The sequence below is a fragment of the Populus euphratica genome, unplaced genomic scaffold, assembly GCF_000495115.2.
Source record: "Populus euphratica unplaced genomic scaffold, PopEup_1.0 scaffold25.1, whole genome shotgun sequence".
Taxonomy (NCBI): domain Eukaryota; kingdom Viridiplantae; phylum Streptophyta; class Magnoliopsida; order Malpighiales; family Salicaceae; genus Populus; species Populus euphratica.
This window is the reverse complement of record NW_011499851.1, coordinates 1998678-2023542: the sequence shown is the minus strand read 5'-3', so window position 1 is coordinate 2023542 and position 24865 is coordinate 1998678. Positions and strand designations below refer to the sequence as shown.

General features: G+C 33.2%; 3 protein-coding genes across 5 annotated transcripts; all 3 read right to left on the bottom strand.

Moving 5' to 3' along the window:
- Positions 1 to 679: 679 nt before the first annotated feature.
- On the bottom strand, positions 680 to 3171 carry LOC105121547 (uncharacterized). The gene is made up of 6 exons (XM_011020230.1): positions 2810 to 3171; positions 2542 to 2725; positions 2243 to 2410; positions 1327 to 1373; positions 1199 to 1239; positions 680 to 1112 (listed from the first exon to the last, which is right to left on the bottom strand). The coding sequence occupies exons 1-6, from the start codon at positions 2936 to 2938 to the stop codon at positions 1019 to 1021; spliced, it is 663 nt and encodes a 220-aa protein (XP_011018532.1). The 5' UTR covers positions 2939 to 3171; the 3' UTR covers positions 680 to 1018.
- A 3020-nt stretch (positions 3172 to 6191) lies between these two features.
- On the bottom strand, positions 6192 to 20696 carry LOC105121546 (ABC transporter B family member 2-like). Of its 3 annotated transcripts, XM_011020227.1 has the most exons (12): positions 20310 to 20695; positions 20084 to 20138; positions 19614 to 19789; positions 16285 to 16485; positions 15707 to 15966; positions 9924 to 10464; positions 9338 to 9717; positions 8778 to 9190; positions 8216 to 8457; positions 7887 to 8134; positions 7266 to 7678; positions 6192 to 6882 (listed from the first exon to the last, which is right to left on the bottom strand). In XM_011020227.1, the coding sequence occupies exons 1-12, from the start codon at positions 20589 to 20591 to the stop codon at positions 6344 to 6346; spliced, it is 3750 nt and encodes a 1249-aa protein (XP_011018529.1). In that variant the 5' UTR covers positions 20592 to 20695; the 3' UTR covers positions 6192 to 6343. The 3 variants fall into 3 exon arrangements, with proteins under 3 accessions (XP_011018529.1, XP_011018530.1, XP_011018531.1); XM_011020228.1 differs by lacking the exon at positions 16285 to 16485 and having other exon boundaries at positions 20310 to 20696; XM_011020229.1 differs by lacking the exons at positions 19614 to 19789; positions 20084 to 20138; positions 20310 to 20695 and adding an exon at positions 16635 to 17181.
- Positions 13877 to 15573, bottom strand: LOC105121545 (uncharacterized). Its single transcript, XM_011020226.1, has 2 exons — positions 14267 to 15573; positions 13877 to 13982 (listed from the first exon to the last, which is right to left on the bottom strand). The coding sequence occupies exons 1-2, from the start codon at positions 15213 to 15215 to the stop codon at positions 13945 to 13947; spliced, it is 987 nt and encodes a 328-aa protein (XP_011018528.1). The 5' UTR covers positions 15216 to 15573; the 3' UTR covers positions 13877 to 13944.
- Positions 20697 to 24865: the final 4169 nt, after the last annotated feature.

The following is a 24865-nucleotide window of genomic DNA, read 5'->3' as shown; positions in this document are numbered from 1 at the left end:
GTTGGCAACAGAAAAACAAGTCCCATCGTCCACGCTGCCAAAGACATACATGTCACTACCTACCATGCTTAATTTTGTCCAGAAGTGTGATCGACGATGTCTTTCACAATAACCATGGCCCTCTCATCCCATTAACTTAACACAGGTTTATGAGCATAGCAACGGGCAGACAACCAACTTGGAAAAATGGGAAGTAGACTCGTATAGAAATATTCCATTCAGCAGCTGATAGAAGCGTCAATATCTCTCAACCACATGTTCATGGAATATGAAATGGGGCATAATACAAGGGCCTACCTTTTCAATGGCTTCCAATAATCTAGCTTTCCAAAACTCTCCTCTAAGTAATGCAATTGCACGCTTGTTACATGACCAGTTAACTCCTTCCATTATGATCAATTCTGAAATCCTTAGCTCTCCTATAGAGAACTGAATATAGTCCATGCATTCATATTCAATTTCACTTCCAATCAGGCACAAAAGAATGAATCAAAGGGAGAAAATTAAAAGAAAATGGAGAATAACTAGACTCAGATGCATAGACATGAATTGTAAAAAATCATTTGAGAAGGACACCTGCAACAACAAAAGCACTGCAGTGATAATTCTTTGCGTTCATATTACATCCTCATCTGAATGGTTAATTTGATCAAGAAATTCAGAGAGAAAAAGACAATAGGCAGATTCAGATGCTCCAGAATTTGAGCATCTCAAATATGGAAATGCATAGAAAGGTTAGAAATTTCATCCTTTTACAACATCATTTTTTGGATTCTCATTCCATAGTTCATATACTGACTTACTATGCCCAAAACAAAAGTGACACAATAGACCACTTATTCTGTCAAATGAAACATCAGTGCTACAAAGAATTTGTTACTAGCAGAACTGTAACCTAAGCCACACCGCCTCACACAAGTAATGTGTACCAGCTCAACTTGTAGTTTGCATTAAATAAAAAAAGCGCCCTTATATCTAAAGCCATCCCTCACCTTTACCTGGCCTTTTCAATTTCTTGTTATGAATTGACACCAGCAGATTCCTGCAACTTCTTTGGTGGTGGGTTTCCTCCAGATATCATTACATATGAATAGAAGCACAGCATTGCAGCACTGTAATGAATAAAGAAGTTTAGGTGCCAAAAAGGAGACCAAATAATTGGATAAATAAAAAATTTCGGTAACCAATTATTAAGTACCTGATGACAGCAAAAAATCCTGTTGGAATTACCTTCTTTGTCTGCAGCCCACAAAATAACGATATTAGAAAAGGAAAAAAAAACAGCTAGTCAATGAGAACAATTTTAATACTGATGTGGTTACCAACCAAAGAGTAAGCTCGAAAGTTGTTCCAGCAAAGGGCTGCTGTGAGTACTGCAAGGACAGAAAGTGACAAAATAAGATAAAACCCACAAGGAAAGATTATTTATCTTCTGTAAGATCCAATAAGGCATGATACATTTTTCACTTGAGGTGGTTATGACAACTGTGGTTTCACAAATTCAAAAATAATTCCCTATTCTATTTCACACATGTTTGCAGGACTCACTCATTGACCTTCCCAAAGTGCTAATGATCTACAAACTGCATGATTCAGATCATCAGCATTTGCCTTTATTTCTTCACTAAACGTTGAACACGGGATAAGAGTAAAAGACTGGGAGAAACAGAGAATAATAGTAATGGGGGAGAATAGAATCCTATCTAAAACTTTAAGTATTGTTCATTGTGATGCAAACTTGCTTCCTTGCCATGGCTGGGCATATAATTCATTGCCTCATCCACGTGATCATCTAAAACTACAACTTTTTAGCTTCCCAATCCACTTTGGATGATCATCAATTGGATGGCCTATAAAACAAATCCATATTATAAGTAGTCCTGCTAATTATTCATCAAGCAAGGAAATCAATTCAAAATCTCTACCAAGCCCAGAGTGGCTATAAACCAATACTCACTTCATAAAGTGAACACAATCTCCCAAAAATGCATTTCAATGCGCCCTCGAGCAAGGGCCAAAGTCTCCAACATCTATGCGTATGTTGGGCTTCAGTTTATTCTTTTGGCTAGCACTCAGTACCTTTCGTTTCAGGTTTCTAGTTTCTAGCTTTCAGCTTCTACATATATTTTCTCCCACTAAATTTTTGCTTCAAGAAACAGAACAACTACCTGAAACTAAACAACCCATAACAGGAATTTAAAGAAAGAGCATGACAATATCGTAAACAGTATGATTCAATTACCAGCTTGTCCAAGCACAAATGGAAGGCTTGATTTCCCTTGCCTCCAAATCTTTAAACTAAAGGTACTGAGTGCTAGCAAAGCACCTCCAAACAACACATCAGTACCTAAAGTCACAGCATTTCTAGAGAATACAAAACCAAGAAGCCCCCCACTTAAAACAACCCCACCTGAAAAAAAGAAGGAAAAAAGAAGAAGCAAACATTTGCAAGAACCTGCATCATTATCTTCCCAAAAACAAAACAAACACAAAATTCAAACTTCTCAAACCCAAATGGAAATAAAAGTAAAGAACACTCACCAAAAGGAATGCCAAAACAAAAGTCATGAATTCTCGCTGACCCATACACTCCCTTTACTTGATCACTAATTCCCTCGTATTCCTCAGGAGCTGTATAGTTATGATTCGTACTACTTGTTTTGATATTTGAAGTTGAAGTCTGTGCTTCGTTATTATGTCCTTCAATACTCATAACAACCCATGACTGTAATCATGAAAATGTATTAGTTTCTTGCATTGTTGTATCAGAAGAAAGTAAAAAGAAGAAAAGATTGGGTTTTTTTAGTACCTTGTAGCGAGGAGACTCTGGCAGAGATAGAATGGATCGACGGTGTAGATGGTGTAGTCTGCTGTTGAGTGAAGAGAAACAAGAAAGCTGAGAGATTGTTGTTGTTGTTGTTGATGATGATGTAGCCATGGTGGGTTTGAATGATGCGAGATTGATGGGATGGAGTTTTGAAGAAAATTGGGATTTTTGAAGCGTTCTGAAGGTTGTAAATGGTACGCGGTCAGCACCCGCCCCCACCTTATTTGTGTTTTCTTTACCAAAGTCTCAAGATTTCTCTGGTGGCTTTTTAGAATTCAGAACGATCAGCTCCTATACCTGGTATTTTTCAATATATTTAACTATTGCTTCTATACTTAAAAAGGATCTCAAGTATTATTATTATTATTATTGTCATCTCTATATGTTATATTTTAGTTATGTGTAACTAAGTCGATTCTCAAGCCCATAACGATGCTGAATGCACGGGGGTGAGAGAAGTTGCTGCTCTAAGGCTATAACTACATGTAACACCATTATAAAAAGCAGCGGTGATAATTTTTAGTTTGGTTTTGTTTTTATTAAGAAATTAATTAAATGAAAATTTTTTTAAAAATTAAAATTAATTAAAATTAAATAGTTTTAATTCAATTTTTTTTTTTAAAAATAATTCAAACTAATTTAGTTTAATTTTTTGATTTAGCTTGATTTTTTTATTAAGTTGGATTTTTCTAATTTGATTTGATTTGGCTTAGTTTTTTTCAATTTAACTTAGTTTTTTTTTATTTTGAATTTGGTTAGATTTTTTCGATTTCATATTTATAAAATTAAAACCGAATTAGTTAATTTTTTTAAAATTTATTAGTTTTAATCGAGTTTTTTTATTGTTCAATTTTTTTTTATTTTTTTTATTTGCTTGATTTAATTAATTAATTAATTTTTTTTACTCACATACAAGGGGTCATATGCACTTTTCTTTTTTCCGCACTCAAGTGACTAATTCAAGAATTAACCGGTGGAGATTTTTCGATGTCAACTAACCTTACCAAGCAAAACTTTTGGTTCTGGTATCATTAATAACAATTGAGATTATACCTTTGAAGGATTTAGTGGTTAATTTGACGACAATAATACAGGGATTTTCAAATTCACTCAAGATAAAGTAACATGAGATAATAAAGTTAATTAACAAACTCGAAAACATTAATCACGGAGGCTATGAGGCTTTGCAAAAAAATCACCTGAATTAATGTTATTGAAGATTCAATAATTGGAGCCATAAAGAATATGTGTTGTGTTACGAATTAATTAAAAGAACTCATCAATAAGGTTATCATACATTAATTAGAGAATTTATTTTAACTCTCATATTCTTATGCGAAGCTATATACCCAAAAAACTGATTTACTATAATTTTAAATATGCTTATTTTAAAGTAGAGTAAACCTAAAATATCATAGTTAATTGCAAATTCTATAAAGCTTAGAAACTATTTTGAAACAGAATCAGAGCCCGCAGGAAAATTCAATAAGATGATGAAGACGACGCCTTGCTCTCTTTATACAGTTTGCATACTACTACAAAATTAGATAATCCATATGCAGGACAACTTAAACAAAGGATTACAAGAATAACATATATATATATATATATATATATATAGCAAGATGTTTTATTAACGCAAAATTTAAAAAAGAAGAAGAAGAAGAATTAATGTATACAGTAACAGGTAGGTCTTTACATGTGCTCCAAGCTTCTAAGTTAAAAGCCATCTGAATTAATGGAAACAAAAGAAAAAATGATAACCAGAGCCACTGCTTCTATCAATTACAGTTTTTCCGTCATAAGAATTTCGAATTGCGGCATCCCATGTGAGGTCAAGGCATCGTTTATATTTTTTGTTTGAAAAATATTTTAAAAAAAATTGATTTTTTTTTGTTTTTAATTATTTTTTTATATATTTCTAGATTATTTTAATATATATTTAAAAAAATAATAATTATTACAAATCTAAATTAGTGACGCTGGTACTAATGAGAAAAGAGATAACTAAGTTTTTATAAATGTCATTATTAATAAGATGTCCTATCAACGAATAAATAAAAGAGATAACTCTCTTTAAAATCTAGGTAAATTTTTTTTTTAAAAAAACTCCTACGTACACTCACAAAAATATAGGTATGTGCAAGTGAGTGCAACCTGGATTCGAACCTCACCATGCATGCCTGTCACCCTCACGGTACCTTACCTGCTCACTAGGCTTACAGGATGTTCAGTGGGCCGTGGAGATTAGTCGTGGTACGCGTAAGCTGGCCCGGACATCCCACGTAAATAAAAAAAAAAAATGTGGGTATGTTAGATATAGGAACCTCTTTTGCTTTTAAAATGTAGTTTTTTTCTTAATCAGAGTAAAGTTAAAAATAATTAGTTTCTTGTATTTTATCAATTCATTTGATATCTTAAATTAGAATATCTGTGTATATTTGTATTCTTCTAATTTATAAATATATATTAATTATTACTTTCTAATTTTTAGTTAGATTTCGATGAAACTTTCATTCCATTTACCTGCTGATGTGAAATTTCTTTACATAACATTCTTAAAAAAAAAAAAAAAAACAAACAAAATGTTCCCTTTGTTTAAGGACACTTCAAATATTATGCGTTTCTCCGCTGAAATTCTCAGACGCGGCAAAAATTCTCCAAACATTTAATCACTCTTAATGCTCACTTAACTAGATTAAAAGAACAAATAAAAGTAATTGCAGTGGAACTTTAGAGAATTAAGAAAGGAACGTTTTAAAAGAAGTATATATGTGAGAGAATAGTTTAAAATAGAAATTTTTTTTCTTCTAAATATATGAATTGCACTTGCCATATATATATATATATACCTTACAAAAATATCTGTTACTAATCATATTTAAAACAATTAAACATGATAAATTAATGATAACCAATTAATACCAATAAAACATAAAATGGTTATAGTAATTAATTAAAATGGTTATATTAATTATTACTAATGGTTATCATTAAAGGTAAATTTTAAATTAAAATTGTCACAATAAATGCCACCAATGAGGCATTTCAAAAAAAAAATTTATAATTAAAAAAAAAGTTGGTGACTAAAATAATTCAAAGGAGCTGGAACTAAAATTATTATTTTTTAAATTAATGTAGATAGTCAAACCAATTTATGTACATCTTAACTAGTTTTACTAAGTTTAAAGTTAACTATCATTTAAATTTTTAGTGGTATTAAAATTTATGAAACTGTTATTTTTAGAAACCAAATTCAAGTTTTGAAAAATCAAGGAGATGTAACACAACAATTACTAAAGTGAAAATTTGAAAAACCAAAATACGGAGGGAAACATTTGGCTGAATATTTAGGGAACAAGTGAATGAGAGAATGCAACTTCTAATATTGGACAGCAGGTCCCAACATATTATTATTTTCAGATAGACAACACAGAGGAGACTGTATATATAGAAGGTGGAGATATCACGTCCGCATGAGAGGCAGGGCAGTCTATATTCCTGCTGTTGATGGAATTATTCTCTCTGCTGAAGTCTAACTAACTTAAAATATGCTCCTTCCATGTTGTTTATAAGATTGGAATGGGTGCCTTGCTGTATTATTTTCCCACCTTGTATAACTGATATTTCATCAGCATTCTTGATAGTGGACAACCTGTGTGCTACTATGACTGTTGTTCGGTTTTTCATCAATCTATCTAGAGCTTGTTTCACGACACGCTCTGACTCCACGTCTAGAGCACTGGTTGCCTCGTCTAATAGCAAGATTTCTGGGTTTTTCAGAACTGCTCGGGCAATGGCCACTCTTTGCTTCTGGCCACCAGATAGTTGCACCCCTCGTTCACCAACCTTTGTTGAGTAGCCCTCGGGAAGGGCGCTGATGAAACCATGAGCATTAGCAAGCTTAGCCGCTTCAATTACTTCTCCTTCCAAGGCCCCTTCTTTTCCATATAAGATGTTCTCATAGATTGAGGTGGCAAAAAGAGGTGGCTCTTGTTGGACAAGACCAATGTGTTTCCGAAGGAATTTCAGCTTGAGTTTCTTGATGTCTATGCCTGCAGGAAATTTGAAGAGATTCTAATCAGACCAAACTTCAACCTTTAGAACATTGTCTAAAGCTACTGAACAGGATGACTGCATGGAAAACTGCTGAGGTTAGGAATTCTTTTTCCAACTCGTCCCCTTTTCTACTGAAAATTGGAGAAACTGTTTATTTTCAGAAGAAGAACATGAAGAATCTATTTTGCATTTCTGATTTTGAAAAGATATAAGTTTGTATAAGCGAAATTCGGATTGAAAGGCATCTTTAAGATGAAAAACATAACATTACTGGCAAATTAACAACTGGTTTCTTTGCTTAATCCTTTTTTCCAAAACGCTGCTATAATATTGATGCCTGTCTCATGCAATAGATGAAATAAAACCCAGAGAAACCCACCATCAATCATCACTTTTCCTGCCGTTGGATCATAGAAACGAAGAATCAGAGCAAGAACAGAACTTTTACCGGAGCCACTTTGGCCTACTAAAGCCATACTCTTGCCTGAACACACTCTTAAATCGAAGTCCTTGAAAATCAATGTATCTGGTCTAGAAGGATAGCTGAATTGGACCCCTCTTAGCTCAATTGTACCTTCCACATTTTTCAACTCTTCTCCAGCATCCCCAGTCACCTTTGTCTTGCGGTCCAGCAGCTCGAAGACAGACGCTGCTATTTGGTTCCCTTTCAGAATATCTGGAGCCATCGCCAGAGTTTCTCCCATGGCTATTGCAGTTGTAATCAAAACAAAAAATGACTTCATGATAGATTTAAATCCAGAAATCTCCTTTCCCATCAAAACAGAACCATACCTGCAGAAATTTAAACAAGAATAGAATGAATTCCTCCCAAACTATTGCTCAAAGCCAATTGGACAAATGAGAGCAGCATTGGGTTTGCATTGTCAGTCATGGTGACCTCTGTGTTGCTGCTTATGCTACGTTTCAATGCTAAGAATATAGTAGTTATTCATTATGTGATCCAAAATGTAAAACATCGGATGAAGATAAAACTATGTACCATAGTGCAAGCGCATAAGATGAGAATATGAAGAATTGGCATACACCATAGAATATTCCTGCGATCTGACCACGAAGAAATGAGCGGTTGGCAGGTTCCACAAGCTCATGGCCATAAAGATGAAGGATCTTCTTTTCAGCAGAAAATGCTGCAACAGTGCGGATGTTGCTGACAGCCTCTCCAGCCAGCATGTTAGCCTTTAAATATGCTTTGCTCAAGTTGCCACCAAAGCCTTGCATAAAGAGTTTCTGAATTCATAAAATGGATTAACATTAGATGTTGACAAAAAAAAATAAAATTCTGTACTAAATACGGGAAAGAAAGGAGACCTCGCTGATGTGACCACTGATCAGGAGTGGATATGTGGCTATGACAACAAGTGTGATCCTCCAGTTTAAGACGAAAGCAATGATAAATGAGGTGACAACCAGACCAACATTGTGTAAGAGAATTGTTGTGCGATCCACAACTATTGTTTGCAACAAAATTGCATCACTCTGTAGACGTCCTGTGAGCATTGGACTGGTATTGTTCAAGTCATCAAACCATCCAATTTCGTTCCTCAGAATGGCTGTAACCAAGCAGATCATAGAAGCTTAGTTAAAAAGCTAGAAATTTCATTTTGTAAAGAAAGGGAAACAACTCCAGCCTTCAATATATATTTTACATGTTCTCTTTATCTGGGATGAATTACAAGACCCTTGATGGTAGCATAGAAACGTAGATTATCAAAAGAATGAACTATACATATAAACCAACAGCATTTTAAATCCTAGAAATTGTCTTATGAATTCACCAAAGGGACAAGTTAAGAAAATGCATCTAAAACAGAAATATATATTGGAAATGCTTTGTAACATAGAAGTAAAGTAAAGAAAAAAGCATATTTACCAGAAAACATAGTTTCTCTCACACGAAGAGCAAGTCGCTCTCCCATGATTCCAAAACACAGATGCATAATGGCATAGGCGAAAATGCTAATTACTGCACCACAGCAAAATAGGATTGAAATCTTTCTGATCTCTTGACATGTTGCGTGCCAGTCCATGTAATAGGCTACAAGAGATTGAGCCATTCCTAATGCAAATAGTGGCAGCAGCGCTCCAGCAACAAAGGCACTAATGGTTCCAACAACGCCATAAATCCAATCAGGGCCAAGCATGGAATACAGTCTTTTCAGTGAAACAGGTTTTGGACTGATAGGCTCCATTGTATCAACACCAGCATGACCATGTAAATCTTTTTCAGAACGAAAACTCGCACTAAAGCTTGTCCTTGTGTAGGACAAACCTCCTGAATCCTGTCTGTTAGAAATGGAAGTCCAAGTTTAAAATTAAAGAAAAAGCAATCTTTTGGAGGGCAGAATTTCGAAGTTTGTCATTTGGGACAAACAATTAACCATAAGTTACTAAATGATCACGTGGAGTTTCAGAATGTTAATGAAGAAGTACCTGAGTGGCCATCCCACGGAAGGACTTACAGAGGAGTGGCATTGCACAGAAGCTTCCTCCTGAAGGTGAACAAGTGATGCGTATGCACTATCTGGATTTGAGATGAGCTTTTCATGACTTCCGATTTCCACTATCTTCCCTTCCTGAAGAACAACAGTTACATCTGCGTTCCTAATGGTTGAAAGACGATGAGCCACAATTACAGAAGTTCTTCCCACCATGGCATGATTAAGTGCCTCTTGCACACTTTTCTCAGACTCAGCATCTAGGGCACTTGTAGCTTCATCTAGTAAAAGAATTGAAGGATTCTTTATTATTGCTCGTGATATTGCAATCCTTTGTTTTTGGCCACCTGATAGTTGTATTCCTCTCTCACCAACCTGCAAGTTTAATATCATTTCACAACATAAAAACCCGTAATTTCCCATCCCTTATTTTTCTCAAGTTTATGATCATGCTGCAATTTTTGAAGAGGTTTTCCTTCGAGTTGAACCTGAGTTTTTTAGGAATTGGAATGACAACACGCGTGTGTGCGAGTCTAGGTATAGCAGTACTCTCGTGATTGTTTGCAATGGCGAATTAGTACCTGAGTTTCCAATCCATCAGGGAGGTTGTTGATAAAGGACATAGCTTCTGAAAGTTTAGCAGCACTTGTAAGTTCATCAAGGGTGGCATCAGTTTTTCCGTAGAGAATGTTCTCTCTAATACTTGTTGCAAAAAGGGCAGGCTCCTGATTTACTAGTCCAATTTGTTGCCGTAGCCACTTGAGGTCAAGGTCCCTGATATCATTCCCATCTAACAGTATCTTTCCGGATAGAGGCTCATAGAAGCGTTCGATCAAAGATATAACCGTACTCTTTCCTGATCCACTTCCTCCGACAAGAGCTACAATCTTCCCAGAAGGTATATCAAGACGAAATTTATTGAAAATAACTACGTCAGGACGTGATGGGTAGCAAAAACATACGTCCCTGAATTCGATGTGACCCTCCAATTTTCCTAGTTTTTGGCCAGTTTTTGAGCTTGATTTGCTTACTGTGTTCTTCTCAATCATCTCAAAAATGGGGTAAGCTGCTGCCATGGCTCGAAAAAATGCAGAAATATCTGGTGCTGCCATTCCCAGGGATCTGAAAAGCAATGCATGTCGATAATTTCAACGTAAATTACAAGCGGGATGGAAAAATATAGTAGAATCAAGCATATGATTAGATTGGTATATATGGATAATGGATGCAAGCATCCATTAAGAATATAAAATCATCTTTTGTTTCCAACTTCTTCTATGATTTCCATTGAAATCTTTCTTTCCAATAGACTAACGAAAATATATACTTAAAGAGTTGTCAGTGGTGGGGGAAAATATGATACTTAAAGCTGATTAATTCAAGTGATAAAAACTTATTTAAAGCAAAGATGGCTAGAAGACATGTAAAACACAATGTGCTTAAATGAATGTGATGTTAAATAGAGTTGAACGAATCGATTCCATGACATAGGTGACAAGATAATACAAGAGAAATTCTGAAATGTTTTCTGTCCCCCTTTCACTAAGAGAGTTACAATATATATATACATCAAGAAGTATCAAAACCCTTAATTCTAGCATCTAATAAACATAATCAGATTCTTTAATACTAGGCCTAGACAATAATTGAGATCTTTAGAGAGAATCCAGGGATATACAGCTATGACAGAAATTAAACAAAGAAAGAAGAATATAGTGACAGCTAAGGAGAATATACTGACAGCTACAAAAGAAAGACTAATAGCTATTAAAAAAATGAAATAAAAGAGAATATATTGACATCCCCCCTCAAATTGATGCGGGTAGGTCGAACAACATCAATTTGCGACTGAGAAACTTATGTCGTTGGCGTGTCAAGGCTTTTGTAAAGGCATCAGCTATTTGAAGAGCAGTATTGAGATGAGGAAGAGTGATAACACCGCGAGTAAAGGCCTCCCTAATATAATGACAGTCCACCTCTATGTGCTTGGTGCGTTCATGGTAGACCGGATTTGCAGCAATTTGAATAGCACCAGTATTATCACCATGAAGTGGAGTAGGAGCAGTAGAGGGGAACCCAAGTTCAGAAATAAGACCACGTAACCACACAATTTCAGAACAAGCTGCTGACATGGCTCGATACTCAGCCTCTGTAGAAGATTTAGAGACACAATCCTGCTTCTTACACTTCCAAGAGATCAAGGCATCTCCAAGAAAAATGCACCAGCCTGTAATAGATTTTCTAGTATCTGGGCAGCCAGCCCAATCCGCATCACTATAGGAAGTCAAGGTAAGAGTAGAATGTTTGGGAAAAAACAACCCACGAGTAGGGGACCCAATTAAGTATCGAATAAGACGACGAACTGCAGCAAGATGAAGATGTCGAGGTGCCTGCATAAATTTGCTAACTATATGGACAGCATAGGAGATATCAGGCCTTGTAATTGTTAGGTAGATAAGACTACCAACAAGTTGCCGATATAAAAAAGGATTAGGCAAAAGCTCGCCTTCATCTTTTCGGTATTTCACATTCACCTCCATTGGTGTATCAACAGCAGTAGCATTCTTTAAATCAGCAAGCTCAATGAGATCCTGAATATATTTATGTTGATTTAAGAACAAACCATGATCTCTAGAGTGAACTTCCAGCCCCAAAAAATATGTGAGATGTCCAAGATCTTTCATTTGAAATGTACTATGTAACATATGTTGAAGCTTGGTGATCAACCCAATGTCATTACCAGTGAGGATAATATCATCAACATAAACTAAGAGAAATACCATACCAGTGGTGGTCTTGTAAAAGAAAAGGGATGAATCATATTGACTTTGTGTGAAGGAGAAGGTGAGAAGAGTGTTGCGAAACTTCTCAAACCAGGCTCTAGGTGCTTGTTTCAACCCATACAAAGAGCGTCTTAGTTTGCAAACTGCATTAGAAGCCTTTATGGACATACCAGGTGGAAGTGTCATATAAATCTCTGCCTTAAGATCCCCATGCAAGAAGGCATTGGTTACATCCATCTGATATAAAAGCCAGGCTTTAGAGGCTGCAATAGCAAGAAGTGTTCTCACCGTAGTCATCTTAGCAACGGGTGTGAAGGTTTCTTCATAGTCGAAGCCATATTGTTGTTTATTGCCAAGAGCAACCAATCGAGCTTTGTATCTATCCAAAGATCCATCAGACTTGAGTTTCACAATATAAACCCACATGCTCCCAATAGGCTTAACATGTGAAGGACAAGAAATAATGTCCCAAGTATGATTGGCCTTAAGTGCGTGAAGTTCTGCCTCCATGGCTTGTTTCCAGCACTCATGTTTGCTAGCCTGTTTATAACAAGTGGGAATGGAAATAGAAGAGAGAGTAGTAGACATAGCCACAGGAGTGGAAAAACCATACCTTTCAGGAGGTTTGTGAGGTCTAGAGCTTCTACGAAGAGGAGGGGGATCATAGGAAATGGGCAGAACAGGATCAGATGGTGCAGGAAGATGTGAAGGAACCTCGGTGATACCTGGAGAAGGACCAGAAGCAGGAGTGCGTCTATGATAAACATAACCAGGTTTAAACCTTTGTATTAGTGTTGACGACTTAGAAAAAGATGGTAAAACAGATAAAGATGGAAATACAGAAGGCTGTTGGGTGCAAAAGAAAGGCTGATTTTCAAAAAATATAACATTCCTAGAGACACGAGTTCGACATGCATGTGGATCATAACAAAGAAATCCTTTTTGGGTGACAGCATAGCCTAAGAAAGCACACTTGACGGATTGGGCAGTAAGTTTATTTCTCTCATGTGCAGGAAGGTGAACAAAACAAACACATCCAAAAATATGAAGATTGGAATAATTTGGTGCATGTCCAAACAAACGAACATAGGGAGAATCATTGTTCAAGTGAGGAGATGGTAATCGATTAATTAAATAAACAGCAGTACATAAAGCTTCACACCAAAAATGAGAAGGAACATATGACTCAAGGAGAAGAGTTCGAACAACATCAAAAAGATGACGATTCTTTCTTTCAGCCACACCGTTTTGTTGTGGGGTGAAAGGACAAGAACGTTGTGATATGATCCCATGACTTTGAAGAAAAAATTGAAATGCATTTGACATATATTCACCACCTGAATCAGATTGCAGAATTTTAATTTTGGCAGAAAATTGTGTCTCAACTAAGGCAAGAAGGGCTTTAAACACAGAGAAAACCTCACTTTTAGATCGAAGAAAATATACCCAAGTAAAACGAGTGAAATCGTCTATAAATGTAACAAAATATCTATAATGTTCATGAGAAATGACAGGTGCAATACCCCATACATCAATATGCACGATTTCAAAAGGTTTGGTGGTGTGAGTTTTATGCAATGGAAAAGGAAGTGTTTTGCTTTTACCAAGTTTGCAAGATGCACAATCAACAATATCATTATGAGAAGAAGTTGAATTTTTATTTCCTAATAAACCAGATTTAAACAAGACTCGAAGTACATGAGAATTAAGATGTCCTAAACATCTATGCCACACTTGATTATCACAGTGAGCAGTATTACATGCAACATAATTTAACATAGGAGAGGGAGATAGAAACAAGGGAAATAGACGTCCCACTTTAGGTCCCTTCACGATCATCTTCCCGGACACTTGATCCTGCACAAAACAACCAGATTTGGAAAAATGAACATCACAATTGTTGTCAACTAATTGGCCAACAGATATGAGATTAGTGGACAGCTTAAGAGACACAAAGACAGTATTTAGAAGGGTTGAAATATCACCAACAGCTGTGATAGACAAAGGATTACCATCGGCAGTACGAATATGAAGATTACCTTTATATTTTTTAACATTATTTAAAGGTAAGACAGTGTTGGTCATGTGATTAGAAGCAGCAGAATCAAAATACCAAGGCTTAGGAATGGAATTTCGGTTACCTGAAAGGCCTAAAGCAGAAAGGGCAGAAACTATCATTTGTTGGACCATTTCAGGGGTAATAGAGGACTGACCAGGACTAGGAGTATTGGAGGAACCAACCGAGACATTATAGGCGGTTTCAGATTTCTTTGGAGGCCGGATGGAGCAATCTTTGATGATATGCCCTGTTTTCTTACAATAGTTGCAGAATTTTTTGGTACAAGTAGTGGCAATGTGCCCAAATCCTTTGCAGCTATAACACTGAACATTTGACATATTTCTACCTCCTTTAAACCTCCCTTGAGCAGTGTATGCAACAGGGATTGGAGTAGAATTTTGAGCTTTCTGCTCCAAGACAGCTTGTGTAATGATCCGTTGTTCTTCCCTGAGAAGCTCTCCTACACAAATATCCAAGAAAGGAACTGGTTCTCTATTCATCAGGTTGGACCTGATTGCTTCAAATTCCCCTCTTAACTTCATTAAAAATTGATCACGCTTGCTAGTCTCATGCACACTTTGAATAACAATAAGTCCTTCAAGAGGTACACTTGCATACACAATGTCTGTGTACTCAGCCCAAAGATTTACAAAGGAAGAATAAAATTCTTGTATTGACATACTACCTTGATTGAGTTGACCCAACTCAAGTTCCAATTGAAACCTTCGTGCTGTATTGCTTTGGTTGTAAACTTTCTTTAGATAATCCCACATTTCTCTAGATGATTTGTAAGGCTTGAGATTGAGAAGCATGGAGTGTTCCATACTTCCAAGGATCCAAGACATAATCTGAACATCCTTCACCTCCCATTTCACATATTTCTCCTTTTCCTGCTCACTGTCAGGTGCAGGAACTGTCCCAGCAATATGACCCCATAATTCCTTTCCCTTGACAAAAATCTGAAACTGGAAAGCCCAGGCAGAATAGTTCTTTCCAGTAAATCGAACAATAAAATGTTCAGATCGTTCCATAGACAAGATTTAACTAGAAACAAGAACAAAAAGATCAAGTCCAAGAAAAACAGAATAAAAGAACCAGATAAGGAACTAGACACAAGATGAATTGATTTCAGAATTTTGGCTCTGATACCATGACAAGATAATACAAGAGAAATTCTGAAATGTTTTCTGTCCCCCTTTCACTAAGAGAGTTACAATATATATATACATCAAGAAGTATCAAAACCCTTAATTCTAGCATCTAATAAACATAATCAGATTCTTTAATACTAGGCCTAGACAATAATTGAGATCTTTAGAGAGAATCCAGGGATATACAGCTATGACAGAAATTAAACAAAGAAAGAAGAATATAGTGACAACTATGAAAGAAATAGAATAAGAAAATGAGAATATACTGACAGCTACAAAAGAAAGACTAATAGCTATTAAAAAAATGAAATAAAAGAGAATATATTGACAGTATGTAGATTCCATGACAAATGGCAGCAGCAAAGACTTACACTCCAGCAATAAGGACATTAAGCATGGTGGTGAAGGAGTCACCACCATTGGCAATGTTCTTATGAACAACTATGCTAGTAAACCAAACAAGTAAAGCCCACGAGAGGAAAAGAAGACCCTGCAGGGTTCCCATTCCAAGACCCTTCGTCAAGCCACCTTTTCTTCCGTGCTTGTAGGTAATCCTTAGAGCTTCTTTATATGATCTCACTGCCCTTTCTTCTCCTGTAAATGATTGCACTGTTCTAATATTACCAATTACCTGAAAATTAAATCCCATCATAAACTGTGAGAGAGAAAGAATCAGATGTTCCATCCCTTAATTACTTGGAATTTAGGTACCATCTTAGCTTTGATAGAACACTTGACAGAGATTGTTGTTCCATGATTTGTTTTTGGTTGATATTTGATATATTTAACAAGTAGTATCTATACTTTCTGATCTGTTCAAACCCACTGGTACATGAATTGTCTGAACCAAATCCAATATATATTTTTAACTCCATACAACCCTAATAAACTCTCACTTGGCAATTTTTTGTTCATGTTGTTTTGGTTTCCTATAGCAGCAAAAGCTTACCTCCTGAGCGATTTGACTAGCCTCGACATAAGATTTGCGAACGTTAATGATAAGGCCGGTTGCTATATATGCATAGATGCCACCAGCAAGAGCGATTAAAGGGAGCATAGACAATGTCACCAAACTGATTTGCCATACCCTGATAAATCCAATAATAAAGCCAACTAGAAATCGGCTTATGTAATGCATCAATTTCCCTACCTGCATCACTCAACACCGTTCAAGAAAGTTACAAAACCAACGAAACAGAAGCAAATAAATGTACAAAAAACAAATATTGTGCCACAACAAGTGTGGATTTGAGAAGCTTAATTCACACACAAACGTATGGAGTTTGCAGAAATTATTACATGGCCCAGATCTAGGAACCCATTGTAGAAGCCAATAATAATACTTGGATACAGCAATGATTCACATGAACCAGTTCTGTGTAACCACTATTTTCTGACATACACAGCCAGCATATATGCGAGTTATGGTAACAAAATATAGGAGTGTCGAAACTGCTTTCCTGTTTCCTAAATAGACCTTGAATGTTGAAACTACATATTCCTATAATAAATCGATCCAGAAATTGTAATAAAACCCCTCTTCATTGAGGAGTCTCTTTCTATCCACCTCACGAATACACTGGAACTCCACAAACCCTTTTTTTTTTTAAAAAAAAAAAAAAAAGCGTTGTCGGATCATTCTGTAACAGAAACGACCTAACTCACGATAAGGGGTCATCCATTTATCCACAAAAATTAAACTGAGATTATATAAGTTCTTAAGAGTTCTTTTTTCGTTTTTTCGGTGGAGCCTAGAAAAGAGTCTGATGGATGCACATTTCTACTTGCCTTGGGTATGTTCCAACGTATTATTACTTGCGATTGCAAATATACATGGCTCTTATTTTGAATAAAGAAATCTAATAAGAACATGAAAAATATTTAGCAACAGCCGTAGTTAGTTAACGGTGGAGCCAGGAATTTTTTCAACCCTGAATTATTAAATAAATATATAATATTTTTTAAAATTAATTATTAACTTATATATAAAAATTTTTGAAGTTAACAAATTAGAACTATTCAAAATATTAAAAAATAAATTTAAAATTATATAAAATTGAAGTAAAAATAAAAATAAAATCACTATTAAACTTAAATTCTTCGATGTTTTGTAGAATATAATTAATAATCTATAATCAAATCTTAATTGATATTATAACAATCCCTCAACTAAAATAAAATAATAATCTCATGTCAATTAAAAAATTAAATAATTAAATTATTTTCTTCTTTCAATTCCTCCTTCCTTCACTTAATTCTTTTTTAGATTAGTGTTTTATAAGTTGGATTTTATGAATTTACAACGCTATTATCTAACCTTTTTGTTTTTAGATTTTTTTTATGTTTTTTCCTTACTTTTTTCTTTTTCTCTCTCACCTTTTCTTTTATTTCTTTTTATATTCTGTTTCTGTCCAGTTGACAACATATAAAAGGAAGGAAAAACTATTTTTTTTATTTTTTAATGGAAAATAACTATTTTAATAAATCGTTTTGCTTGTATTTAACGGTCTTTTTTTAGCATTACCAAATTCTATTTATCCTAAAATTTTAACTAAATTTTATTTAATATATTTTAAGATCTCTATAAAATTTCAGTCAATTTAATGGTCGGATTGAAAAGTACACCCAATAACCTAAAACTAATTAAATTATAATTTTTCATCAAATTTCTAAATTCCTTCATAAATTTTAAAATTTTAACCCAAGCTAAAGCATCATATTAGAGGCTCCAAATAAATTTTTAGAATTTTTTGATAACTCAATCAAGAATTACAAATTTATTTTATATAAAATTAATAAAAAATATTAATAAAATCTTAACCTAGATTATAGCTCATCCAAGCCTTTAACATGTCTCCATTGATTTCACATATCAAGCTTATTTTCATGATGAACCTTGTGTTGTATGATTTGAAGGTGTAGATAAATAATAACTAGATTCACCAAAATTACCCATAAACAAAACAAATTAGAAAAACTGAGGTGGGGCATTTTTTTCATTGTTTTGGAATAATTATTTTTATCTTATTATTTAATTAAAAAATTTAGGTTTCAAGGAGATCTAAACAAGTCTATTGCATAGTTTAATGACAACAAACATAATATTTTATTGGATTATTGGATTGCATTGACTTTTTATCATATCAAATTAAAGATCTAATTATAGCTAATTTGGCTCAAATTAAACTCGAAAACTATTGTTAGAAAATTCCATTTATCTTTCTTGTTATTTTTGGATTTTTTTATTTTAATTAGAAATTTTTATTTAATTAAGACTTTACTATTTAGAACATGTTTTTCTTGTATTGTATTTAAACAGCTTTGTAGGTTATTTTTCAAAAGATAAATTATAAAATAAAGACTTCATAGAATATATTAGAGTTCTCTACAATTTTTCCTGTAGTTAAGTGTGATAATTTCAAATTTGAAAACCCTAGTTTTTATCTATAAATGTTGCCTCAATTAGTATAAGTAGGTGGGTATTATCAATGAACAAAAAGTATTTTTAATGTGACTTTCCATTTTAGTGGAGGCCATTTGTAAGAACTTAGGAGACATTGCAAAGAATCCAATTATAGATATTAGATTGAATAGAGTATTCATTAGCAGAAAATTGACGAACACTTGAACTATCTTAAACTACGAGAATGGTGACAAGGAGAGAGACATGCCAAAAGACCTACCTCAATTTAATTAAGATTTTACCTAATTGGGATATTCCATTTGTATATATTTAAATTGAATTGTAAGATATTTTTCCTAAGATAATTTATAAAATAGAAAAATTTCCAGATTGTAATTTTAGATCGGAGTTCTCTAGTTTTTAGCCACCCAATTTGCAGCGTCAAACTAAACAATAGTAAATTCTATCGTCATCAGGGCACAACGTGTAGCATTCTTTACCAAACACTCTCGTTACCCTAGCGAGATAAGAGTGACCTTCAGACATACCTCAGCGGTCGACAACTCGTATACGAAATCCAAAATACAAAAAAGCATTTCACCCACAACTGAATCTCGGAACGTTTATTCCCCTTGCAGCATAAATTGTCCATAGAAACAATTAAAGCAATTGGTAGGTATGAACAAGCTTAATTTATAATTGCCCTTGTACGTAGCATGAGCATTTCTACTGTTGTTTTCCATTAAAGTCTCACCAAACCTAAATTGAAATGACATAAAAATCAATTGTAGGAACTGAATTTGATTAGACAGCTGATGATCATCATGTCTTACTATCATGGGAACAGAAAATAAGATTGGAGTGGAGATCAATACCTTCTCGGAAATGGCATCTTGCACAACAAGAATGTCGCTTGTAATTGAGGTTATGACCTCCGCGGTTGATGTTTCAGTGTCGAATACGCTTATGTCTTGACTCAACATTGAATCTAAGTAGGCCATTCTCATCTTTGCTGCCTGTCGTTCTCCAGTATGCATCCAACATGCCACCTCTGTGCATCCATGGTTATTTATTCAGATCATCAAAGCTCATCATCATCATTATGATTACCATTACATATCCACACCGTATTTACCGATGTGATTGATCATAACGAGTTTAGAGCAGGAGTTTCAGGAGGAAAGAAAAAATGTTATGGGGCTAGCTGGGTTACAGAACAGAAGGTTGTGCAATCTATCTATCAAACCATGGTTAATTTAGAGAAATACACAAGTAACTCATTTGAAGGAACTAATTAAATATTTTCTTATTAAAAATAAAGAATATATAAAAAGTTCGAACTTACCCGTCCATGACGAAAATAACATAGCCACACTGAGATATAGAAAATCCAACGAGTACTGCAAAAGGAGCTCGAGTTAAGGAGATGGAAACCGAAATGATAATAAGAATAATAACCCTGCTCCATGGAATGAACATTAATGTAACCATTTACAGGAAGGAAGAAGATGAAGCTTTGTTAGACGCTCACACATGCATGAATTTATAGATAATAATAAGTTAGAGTAAACCTTGGCAACTTTGTGAGAAGTTTGTTGAGGAAAGAGATAAGCCGATCCAATGATATTTATCAATTTTCCAAAGTAAATGAAGAAGACAGGCACTGAAGCTCCATGAATACAAGCACCGATTGATCCCAGCCCCATCAACACGAAGTCGTAAAAATCGGCAAATGCGAAAAGTTTTAGCAAAGGAACTTTCTGTTGCTTCTTTCCTGCAGCTCCCTCTTTCTTCGCCTGGATCTTGTCCATAATCATATTATCGATGTCTTCATTTCCGGAAATTGAAGTCATTGTAGCCTGAAAGAAAGTATTTACTAATTGCCTCCTCGATGAAAGAAATGATGGCAGAGCTGATACTATATAAAAGCAGGGACTGACCGAACTATGCACTGTTTTTTTTGAAGAAATCATCTGTTACTTGTTAGTTGCTGTAAATTCAAGTGCTGTTTCATTTAATATATGAAAAATACATCTGAACGATAAAAAAAAATCATCTTCTCTCAATTGAATGCAGTACTATTGGCAAATCAAAACCTGGTTTTGCCCTCGATATTTTTCACTGGAGGCCCTCGTTAGTTGGTGATCACTTTTAATATCATTTAGGATATTTTTAGTTTTTATGTTTCAAAAGTGTTTTTAAAAAAAATTAAATTTTTTTATTTTTTTATTAATTTTAAATTAATATATTTTTAGTGTTTTCAAATTATTTTGATGTGCTGATGTTAAAAATAATTTTTAAAAAATAAAAAAATATCATTAACATGTATTTTAGCACGAAAAATTATTTGAAAAGCAATAACAATCATATTTTCAAACAGGCTCTTAATAGATAGATATCCGGGAGGTTAATGGTTTTAATTTTTCTTAGAAAAAAGGGCATTTTCTTCGAACAATGTTTTTTATTCCTTGCATCTAAGGCAGCCACGAGGATCCCCTTATTTAGCTCTTCATCTAGTAATCATGTGAGAGGAAGAGTATTTATAAATGTTTAGGAAGTTATTTATTAAAATATTTTTTTATTTAAAAAATTAAAAATAATATTTTTTTATTTTTTAAAATTAAGTTTTGATATTAGAATATTAAAATGATTTAAAAAATAATTTAAAAAAAATTAAATTTTAATAAAAAATAGATTAAAACTAGCACTCCTTTAAAACATGCATAGGACAAAAAAAAAACTTAGAAAACTTAACAGCGAAGCTTCTTTTTCTTTTTTAACATTTTAAAACTTTTTGTTTCCATTCATCATTCTACAACCTAATTAGAATGAGTTAGAGCTACACACACACATATATATATATATATACACATATTAGACATATTAGTGCATGACATATCATTCTATCAAGACAAGTTAAAATAAAATGATTTCATTAAACCTCAAGTTCAAATAGACTTTTCTAGATGAAAATTCAAGTATAATCGATGAATGTCTATTTGTTTTCATAATAAGATAAACATAAAAAAGTATTATACACATTATAAGTTCAACATATATAATAACAGAGGTTATAATAAAAAAAACAAGTATTAATTGATAATGTATATATGATAAAACAAATAATTGTTTATGATATATTAAGAGATTTTTATAAAATATATTAAATTTATTTAATTTTAAATTAAATACAGTAATTATTATATGAAATACCGTATGATGTGATAGATCATCTACTCATGTCAAACATTCACATCATGATGATGATATTTATGAAGAGCATTACGATGACATCCAAAGAAAAATGGACTCCATGCCTATTAAATTTGCTGATATTTTTATCCATGGTTGCATGATAAACACTAATAGGAGTACATTTTTACTAGGGATTGTAAGAATATTTATTTTAAATATATTTTTAATTTAAATGATAATGTTTTTACAGTTAAAAAACACGACATTAATTAAGTTGGTGTAGTGGTACAATATTTAATTATGTTTTTGGATGGAGGTATTAATGAAATGTTATAATTGAAATACGATATTTTGCAAAAACTTCTAATTGACACGTGAAATTGTCTTTTCCTTTGATATTTGTGTGCAGATTACGTACGCCGCGTGCCCGATTAAAGGCTCCACTGTCACGTCAAATGTCACCTTTCACTCTCTTGCATTAAATTGATAGGATCACCTATGGACTTGTGGTGTTCTGCAATTTCTACTTTCCCCTCAGTAGTATTTAACGCAACTTCGTGCAGTTTTTCAACTCATCGCATGGTATGGTTTTTATACAAGGCAGAGAAGAAGGCAGGATTGGAGGAATGGGCCGAGGAATCAAGCATCTTAACCATCACCACTTTAGGAGAGATAATCACCGCTCTCCTGTCTTCACCGAGTGTTTCTTTTTTTTAAATAAAAATATATATTTTAAATTTATTAAAAATTAAATTATATAATTTATTTTAATTTTTTTATTAATTTATTTTAGATTCATGGACTAAGCTAAGAATTTTACGGAATGACTTAAGTTTTTTTTACTTTTTTTATAATTAAGTTTTTTTTAAAATTTTATCTTTTATTATTTGAGTTTTTTTATTATTTGAGTTAATTGAGAATTAAATTTATAATTTATTTTTATGAGGTTATTTTGATTTCATGACTTGAATCAAGGGTTTTGCGAGTTCAACCAGATTGACTTGAGTCTTTTTATTATTTTTTAATTAATTTTTTTATTTTTATAATTTAATGTTGGATTGATTAAGAAATAAATTTTATATTTTGTTTTAATTTGTTTCATGATAGGTTATTACAAGCTTAAAATCTAAGTTTGTCAAGTTAACTCGATTTTTTTATTATTTTTTATTAATTTTAGTTTTTATAGTGAATTAATTGAGAATTAAGATTTAATATTTTTTATATTTTTTTTATAAGATTATGTGAATTTTATATTGTTAGTTAATAAAATAAATATCATTTACAATTTTTTTATTCTTGTCTTTTTTTTGTTATTAATTTTTTTTTTTTTTAAACATGAATTAAAGACTAACCGGCAACTAAGATTCTTACAAAAAGTACCAAACAAAGTGATTTTCAAAAGTTTTTATACCGGTTTCAGTTTCACTTTCTTTTGAAAGGAAAAATCCAAAACAAACAAGGTTTTTACAAATGTTGATTCCAAAAGTTTACAATAAATAAATAAATAAAAACTTCAAATCATACCAAATTCGTCGGTTCTTGTTTTAAATAGTGCTGACCGTAAGAAAGAGAGAGAGACAGAGAGAGAAAAGAAAAGAAGCCCACGTGCCATGATTCTGCAGTTCAAAGTTTGGGAAATAGCTTTTGGAAGTATTTTCCCACGGTTGCTACGCTTATTTTATATATATATATATATATTGCCTTAACCTATTCTCTGTTAAGCATGTAATTTTTAAGTGAACTCAAAAACTGAAATTTTAAGTTAAGAGGCCACTCTCCCTCTCCCCCACTCAAGGTTGTATTTTTTATTTTCATTCAACTTCGCCATTACTTTCACTACCGGCCGCCACCACTACTCATGTATATTCAACATTTAAAGTTATATTACATACTTTCTTTCAATTAATTTCATGGTATTTGTGGTAATTTATGCTAATTGTTGATTTTGATTATTTTAAGATTTAAAAATAGGTTTTTTTTAAAAAAAATAAGGTTTTTTATGAATCATATTTAAATCATATTAATTTACTATAAAATACATTAATTTGAGTTGTTAATTGACACGACGAAAAGATTGATGTCTTCTCCCAAGTGCAGGAGTGTCGAAATAATAAATAACCCGGCAAGACCGGGGTCGAACCACAGGGAGGTTAATTGTACAAATTATAAACAACAATAATAGCAATAATAACAACAACAATAACAATAACAACAACAATAATAATAATAATAATAATAATAATAATAATAATAATAATAATAATAGTAGTAGTAGTAGTAGTAGTAGTAGTAGTAGTAGTAGTAGGAGGAGGAGTACTAATAATAAAGAAAGAGAAGAAGAAGAAAAAGAAGATGATGAGAACTTGGAGATGAAAAATTAATGTACGGATTAAACAATAATAATAACAAATGTCAAGGTTAGAGGTTCCACTAATGGTATGTCAAACAAGTATAGTATAAACTCTTATTATTTAATTGGAAACCACACACAAAGGAGGTTCCAATCAGATTATAGATTATTAACATGATTACATTAGTCATCTTATTCGATTAATGCTAGTACTTGTAAATCTCGTCAAGCATTCATGATTATAACTTATGTTAACAACAAATCAAGTTCCTTTCATAGCTTAGGTGTCAGTTATACCATACAGTATGGGCTATGAAAGTGTCAAGCATTTGTTGTATCAAGTGTTATACAACATAAATCAAGATTAATCATTTAACAAGCAAAGTATTAAAGAGTGAACAAGATAACAAATATAAAACATGTTAGTATCAAACATCAAAGTCCATATTAAGTTTACATTATACTTATTCTTACACCATTAGTGTAACCTTTTCACCTTGACATAATAAACTTACCTAGACATAATGAAAGAAAGAAAAATAGATAAACAAAACAAGAACATAAATAAGATAAAAGTTAACT

Excerpts from the sequence above, each read along its gene's own strand:
- LOC105121547 (XM_011020230.1), bottom strand. The coding sequence starts at position 2,938 with ATGGCTACATCATCATCAACAACAACAACAACAATCTCTCAGCTTTCT. Across the intron at positions 2,411-2,541 it reads TTGTTTTGGCATTCCTTTTG|GTGGGGTTGTTTTAAGTGGG; the intron begins GTGAGTGTTCTT and ends TCTTTTTTTCAG. Across the intron at positions 1,374-2,242 it reads ATTTGTGCTTGGACAAGCTG|TACTCACAGCAGCCCTTTGC; the intron begins GTAATTGAATCA and ends CTGTCCTTGCAG.
- LOC105121545 (XM_011020226.1), bottom strand. The coding sequence starts at position 15,215 with ATGGAACGATCTGAACATTTTATTGTTCGATTTACTGGAAAGAACTAT. Across the intron at positions 13,983-14,266 it reads TTCTGCTTTAGGCCTTTCAG|GATCAAGTGTCCGGGAAGAT; the intron begins GTAACCGAAATT and ends TGTTTTGTGCAG.
- LOC105121546 (XM_011020227.1), bottom strand. The coding sequence starts at position 20,591 with ATGACTTCAATTTCCGGAAATGAAGACATCGATAATATGATTATGGAC. Across the intron at positions 7,679-7,886 it reads TCTTATGCGCTTGCACTATG|GTATGGTTCTGTTTTGATGG; the intron begins GTACATAGTTTT and ends AAATTTCTGCAG. Across the intron at positions 6,883-7,265 it reads AGGAAAAGTGATGATTGATG|GCATAGACATCAAGAAACTC; the intron begins GTGGGTTTCTCT and ends AATTTCCTGCAG.